The sequence below is a fragment of the Hydra vulgaris genome, chromosome 06 (genome assembly GCF_038396675.1).
Source record: "Hydra vulgaris chromosome 06, alternate assembly HydraT2T_AEP".
NCBI classification, from domain to species: Eukaryota; Metazoa; Cnidaria; class Hydrozoa; order Anthoathecata; family Hydridae; genus Hydra; species Hydra vulgaris.
In genome coordinates, this window is record NC_088925.1 from 20,329,887 (window position 1) to 20,337,500 (window position 7,614).

General features: G+C 26.7%; 1 protein-coding gene across 1 annotated transcript in view; it reads right to left on the minus strand.

The window, feature by feature from the left end:
- Positions 1-807: 807 nt before the first annotated feature.
- LOC100212543 (putative uncharacterized protein DDB_G0282133) overlaps positions 808-7,614 on the minus strand; it is a 39,198-nt gene continuing 32,391 nt past the window's right edge. Inside the window, exons 8-11 of the mRNA XM_065799509.1 lie at positions 7,453-7,542; positions 6,807-7,003; positions 5,805-5,942; positions 808-3,223 (exon numbers count right to left, since the gene is read on the minus strand). Of these exons, the coding sequence (XP_065655581.1) occupies positions 873-3,223; positions 5,805-5,942; positions 6,807-7,003; positions 7,453-7,542 (2,776 nt within the window). The 3' untranslated portion in view covers positions 808-872. The remainder of the gene's footprint in view (positions 3,224-5,804; positions 5,943-6,806; positions 7,004-7,452; positions 7,543-7,614) is intronic.

Genomic DNA, 7,614 nt, shown 5'->3' on the forward strand with positions numbered 1-7,614 from the left:
GTTACTAAAGGTTATTAATTTAAACTACTGCATTACTTTTTGGTCAACTTATTATTTAAACTTTTTTTTTTTTTAACAAATCAAAATAATGAAGAAAAAAAAAGAAATGCATTTAAGAACAGGCTCGTATCATTATTCTTATATTTGTGACAATAAAAAACAAGGTTACATAAGCATATTATGAAATGATTGAGAGTTTGATACAATAATTTAATAGAGTTATAGTTTTCATTTAAACTTAATATCTAAATAAAAAATTAGTGGGATGATTGCTTTCTACATAACGCCATTCAATTGGTGTCTCACGATGTATAGAAACTTGAAAAACAAAACTATCTAATAAAAGATTTTCATTTTGGTTATCATAAAACACTTCCGAGTTCTAAAAATATAAAATACGAAACCTGGGTACTAGGTAAAGACTGTGGATACTATGGTAGTGCTGAAGATTTTTATTAAGATCAAAATGTTGCTCATTTTAAAAGGTTGTAACTTCATAATTTTTAAAAATACATTTTTTATTTATTAAAATAAATAGCTTTCGAGTTATAGCGCATTTAGGTGGGTTACATTTAAGTAGATTGCTTTTATAAAAAAAAGATGTGTATTAATGCGAAGGAAAAAATATTTTGAAAATATCCAACAACATCATTTATGTAATAAGCACAAACTTATTTTGTATTAAATTAAACAATATTATAAAAAAAGTATAAAAAGTCAAAATAGTATTGTGAATATATTGAATCATTTTATATAGATATTCGTTTTTTTTTTTTAGTTTAGTGTCTACATACTTATAAAGAAAGATTTATTTTTTTAACTTAATATTTTGCGTAATTATATTTTAAAAAAAGTTACATTATATGAATTCATTAATCGCTTTTATCAATAGTTATCTCATTAGTTTTACTATGTTGATAATTGTTTGCAATCTCATAATCTTCAGTTATGCTGTTGCGTTTATAATTGTTTGCAATTTCACAATCTTTAGTTGCGCTGTTACGCTCATAATTGGTTACCATCTCACAATCTTCGGTTATGCTGTTGCGTTCATAATTGTTTGCAACCTCACAATCTTTAGTTGTACTGCTATGCTCATATTTGGTTGCTATCTCACAATCTTCAGTTATGCTGCTACGTTTATAACTGTTTGCAATTTCACAATCTTTAGTTGCGCTGTTACGCTCATATTTGGTTGCCATCTCACAATCTTCGGTTATGTTGTTGCGTTCATAATTGTTTGTAATCTCACAATCTTCAGTTATGCTGTTGCGTTCATAACTCTTCGCAATCTCACAACCTTCAGTTATTGTGTTACGTTCGTAATTGTTTGCAATTTCACAATCTTCAGATATGCTGTTGCGTTCATAATTGTTTGCAATCTCGCACTCTTCAGTTATGCTGTTCCTTTCATAATTTGTAGTATGATGGCTTGCTATTGCAAATCTTTGATCATTATTGTTTTTATTTGTCAACTGATCTTCCACTTCAGACTGTAGATCTAGAGCAGAAGCATTTCTTTTTTCATTGTATGCTATTGAATTTTTGTTGCAAAATAACAAACTTTCATTAGAAGCTATTTCATTATCTTTACATTGGATTAAATCCTCACTGGGTGTTTTTATATAATTAAAGTTTACTGATTCATTTTCATTGCACGCAGTCTCATTTTCATTGCACGGAGTTTCATTTTCATTGCACGGAGTTTCATTTTCATTGCACGGAGTTTCATTTTCATTGCACGCAGTTTCATTTTGATTGCATGCTATTATGTTTAAACTGAATTTTCTTTCATTTTTATTAAATTCAATATCATTTTCAATAAATGGTGTTGAATTCTCGTTGTACAAACTTTTATCACCCAATGCTTTGTTTTCATTACATGCTAATAAAATATCATTAACTGCTGTTAAATTTTCAGTGAACGTTATACTTTCATTGCAAGGCGATTCATTTTCATAATGTGTTGTGGTATTAAAATTAACTGTTTTTAAATTTTCATCTAACATAATTGAACTTTCTAAAACTAATAAATTACTAGGTTCATTGCTGGTAACACTGTAACTTGTTTGAAATGATGTTTCATAATTGAAAACCTGGTCAGACAATTCATTCTTTTCAGTTGTAATAATCTGTTGCTCAGCGTTAGTTTCACCAAGTGGAGGCTCAGCGTTAATTTCGCCAAGTGGAGGCTCAGCATGAGCTTCTATCTTAAGGACTTTATTGATTTGATGTTCGGTATGAGTTTCATTGACTTTGTGCTCAATATAAGTTTCATTAATTTGAAGGTCATTGTAAGTTTCGTTGTTTCTATGCTCTGTATGTGTTTCATCAATTCTATGCTTAGTGTGAGTTTCATTGATTTGAAGCTCTATGCAAGTTTCATTAATTCTATGCTCAGTGTGAACTTCATCAACTAGATGCTCAGTGTGAATTTCATTAACTAGATTCTCTGTACAAGTTTCATTGACTTGAAGCTCATTGCAAGTTACATTGACTAGATGCTCAGTATGAATTTCATTAATTAGATGCTCGGTGTGAGTTGCATTAATTCGATGTTCAGTGTGAGTCTCTATAAAATCTATTTCTTTACCAGGTAAAAAATTTTCTAATATTAGACCAAGAGAAGGAGTTAAATCACTTTTTAAAACTAGTGCATTATTTTCTTCTAATTGAACATCAATTCTTTTTACTTCAGGGGCACTTTTGAAAATGTTTTCACATGTATCATCTAATTTCCCTGTAAAATTTTCAAATAACTTTGATTCATCCCTCTCTGTTTCCTCTACTGAATTTCCATCGTATATAGAGCTCACATTTGCATCGCTGCTTGAAAAATTCATGATCTTTTCAGATCTTGGTGGTTTATAACTCATTCGGTCACTTTTTATTGTATTTAAAGATGACTCTGAAATAATATTGCTGTTATTTCCTGACGTATTTGTAGTGCAATCTAAACTTTCACAGTGCTGATTTTTTATGTCATCTTGATAAGTATGATCAAAAAAAGAATCAACATCGTTTAGTTGCTCCGTTTCATCACATTCATTTAATTGCTCTGTCACATCACATTCAGTATAAACATTTTTGATGTTATTAATTTTTTGTTTGTAGTCATTGGATAAATCTCCTGAGTTAAACATATTTTCGTCTAAATCATTAGATGAAATTTGACAGTCAAGTTTAATTTGTTCATTGCTGCTGTTAGCCAGATTATCACTAGCTAAAAAAAAAAATTGTGTAAAAATATAAAAGCAACAAGGTAAAGATTCATTAAAAGAATCATTTATTTCAGAAACCTGTCAAGTGATATATTTTCAAAATTGATAGTATTATAGATTATGAATGACCAACTTTAGTCATACCTTCTTATGCAGTAACATGTGAACTTTCAAGCCTTTCAATGGGTTGATATGATTAATTGATTTTATCATGAAACTTAAGTTTATTGCAGAAACCTTTTGAAAATTTAGAAGTTTTTTTCCGTTAACCAAAAATTTGAAAAAAAGTGCACCTAATGGATTTCTGACATAAACGACTCAATTGAAATTCAATGTGTATATATACATATATATATATATATATATATATATATATATATATATATATATATATATATATATATATATATATATATATATATATATATATACATATATATATATATATATATATATATACATATATATATATATATACATACATACATATATATATATATATATATATATATATATATATATATATATATATATATATATATATATATATATATATACATATATATATATATATATATATATATATACATATATATATATATATACATACATACATATATATATATATATATATATATATATATATATTATATATATATATATATATATATATATACATATAATGGTATTTTTATGTTTATATCAAATGAAAATGCTTTGAAAAAAATTGCTGTGATCAGAGCTAGGGAACAACAAAAACCCTAAAACTTGCGTTTTTAACCCTAAGTGTGAGGGTAATAATTTACTGAGTTCTATATATATATATATATACAGTGCTTCCAGAAAGTATTAGCACACTTGTAATTTTTATAGTCAATATAAATCGAAAACTAATTTTAATTTTTAACTATTTTTTTTTTAAATAAAAATTGAGACCGAATAAAATAAATATAATGCCAAATATTTATCAACTTGTTTTTTTTTTGCATGAATTAATTAAAAGTTAAATGACTGCTCTGAAAAATAAGTGAAAATAACTATACAAAGTATTAGCGCACTTATTTAAAAGTATTAGCACACTAATTCAATTCCTTTTAGAAATAATTTTTGTTAGTTAATCTTTGCTAATTAAATAGTCAATAAAAAATTGAAGTAATATAAAATGAAGCGCCGAAAATGTCATTTTAAACTCAAAATTGCAACAACAAAAATATGGGTTCAAAAACATATCAATTGAAAAAAAAGTGGCAAACTGCTGGCATGCACAAAAAGTTGTCTCAGCAATTGAGAAATCAAACGCCACCTTAAGATCAGCAAATGCAGCCTTAGAATAACACTAAAAAACTATAATGAGTTTGGAACAGTCAAAGACAAAAGTCGCTCTGGTCGAATTAAAAAATATCAGAAAGCAACGAAAATAAAGCAATTATGCTTGCTTCATGTAACTCATACATGAGGATAGCTGAAATTGCTGAAATAACTGAAATTCATACCTTGCAACAAAGACACCACTACTAAGCATAAAAATCCCCTCTCAATGGTGCAAAGAAAGAGCTGCATGGACTGTAGAGCAATGGAGTAAAGTAATTTTCTCGGACAAGTGGACCTTTGAACTTATCAATCACAAGAAAAAGATTTTAGTGAAGAGATATAAAAACAAAAAATACAATTCTTTTTTTATCTTGTCAAGACTTTAAAGAGGAAGAGGCTCAATTAGCATTTGGGGTTGCATTTCTGGATCTAGCACTGGTCTGGTGCATCTTTACACTGATTGTCTCAATCAATATTGGTAGAGGAAGATATTAGAAGATTATTTACATTATTTACAGCCTTTAATGGATGTTTTCAGAACTCCACTTGACAAACAGACTACACTTGGCAATTTCAACAAATAACAGTCAATTAAGCAATACATAGAGGAAAAACAATTTAATCTGATGCCTTAACCCGCTCGCTCACCTAATTTGAATCCTATTGAGAAACTTTTCAGTTAGATGGAGTGCAAATTGTAAAAAAGCAAGCTTACTTACTTGGTGGAGCTCAAGACTCAAATGCAAGCATTATGGAATAACGTGCCACAAGATCTAATCAAAAAACTTATAGATTCCATGTCAGGTAGAGTCTTGGCATGTCTCAAAAACAAAGGTGGCTATATAAAACATTAAATTTTCTTACAACCTTCGAAAGATTGTAAGTGTGCTAATAATTTTGAACACCTTTTTTATCTTATATTTGCCACACTTATTGTATTTTAAAGAAATTAAAGGTAATAAAAAGCAATCATTTTTAATACTTGACACTCTGAAATTTGAATTTCTTTTATCATTAAATTGAAAAAAAAATTTATCAGTCTTTTATTGCTTATGAAAAAAAAAAATTAGAGTGTGCTAATTCTGCAAGCACTGTATATATATATATATATGCATATATATATATATATATATATATACATATATAATATATATATATATATACACATACAGTGTATATATATATATATATATATATATATATATATATATATATATATATATATATATATATACATATATATACACATATATAATTGTGTGTGTTTATTACCGTATATTTCAGATTTTGCTTTGGTATCATTTATAGCTTTAGTGATAGCTGTTTTTGCTATTTTGTCTCCTGTTATATCAGCTAGACTTAAAGCTTCTTCAAATGCTGCAATGCTGCTTTCAAAATTTTTCTGGTTACCTATATTAAAGATAGAGATATAAAATAACAAATAAGAGAACAAAATATATACAAAAAAAAACATATATTTTACATTTAATTTCTTTAAATTTACTAATATTAAAAGCGTAAAGTGCAAATGTTTTCAGAATTTGGATGTAAATTTAAAATTGATGATAATAAGACTATATTGTGCATCAGTACCCATCATTTATATCAAAGTTGTTTTATGTAATCTGTGTAAAACTGATGAAGACCATACAGATAATAAAAAAAGATTTTTTTGTTTCTGTGTTGTCAAAGCTATTTGCTTTTCTGACAAAACTATTATAAATAAAAATATGCCGTTATGATAAAAATATTTTAAATTAATCTGATGTAGTTACAGTATTTAAAATCTGATTTAGTTACTCCAATCAAAATCTGATGCAGCCAATGCAATCAAAATCTGATGCAGCTACTTCACTAAAAGTCTGATGTAGCTAATGTAGCTACAAACTACAATTTGAAATCAAACAAAATTAAAAAAATGTATTAAGGTCAACATCAGGTTTTATTTTGTATTACTTTATTTGACAAAAAACAATGATCAAATTATTTTTAATTTTATTGACAAAAATTTTTTTATTGTATTAAGGCTTCTATTACAGTAGCTGGTATGGATGTTTTCATTAAAATAAACATTAGAGTAACCAACCATAACCATGTGCTATATTATTGATGACTAGTTATATTTATAGTTTATATTATCTGATAACAAAAACAAGAAAAGATTGTGCAATTTAAAACAGTTGAATTGTTTTATAATTTTAATTAAAAAGACAATATTTTAAAGATAATTAATTATAATTATTGAGACAATATATTAAAGCTATTTCATTTTACCATATGCTTGTGCAATAAGAACGTTTGCATTTAACTGCCAAAATTCATCGTTGCCTTCTTTAGCAGCTGCAAGTGATTTTAATCCATAACTTAAGGCTGTGTCAAGGGAATTTAATTCTAAGTAAGAGCGACCAAGTTCATGATACAGCCATGTTGCTTCCAAGGGAGTCTTTATATATTGCATCTTCTCCTCCCAACTGAAATAAATGAATAACTTTTTAATCAATAAATTTTAAATTTAACATCTTAGAAGATAAACCATCAGTTGAATTGATTTTTTTAAATGTCACTTCATTTTCATTTTTTAAAATAATAATAACTTTAAAGATCATTAGCAACCAAGTATGGAAAAGACTTTCTTCTACTATTTTTTGACAAATTAAAAAAAAAATATTTGTGGTCCAATAGAAACCTGTTATTTTTAAACTGATAAAAATTTAATATCTATCACTAGTCAACTGGCACTACCAATCATCCAATCAACGTGCCCCTACCAATCAGCGGGCCGCTTACTTTTACAACATTTTAGATTAAGCTAATTCTATCATCCTGTCAACTAAAAGATTATAAAAATTAACCTTAAATTTTTAAGTAACAAATATTGAAAAATATTTATTAGGATAAAAAAAAAAGATAAAAAAACAACCTTTGAATGGCATCCTCAAACTTTCCCATTTTTGCTTTTGCACGACCAATATTCCCCAATGCTCGTGAAATGCCAATACTATCTGATTGACTATATAAAAATAAACATATATATATATATATATATATATATATATATATATATATATATATATATATATAT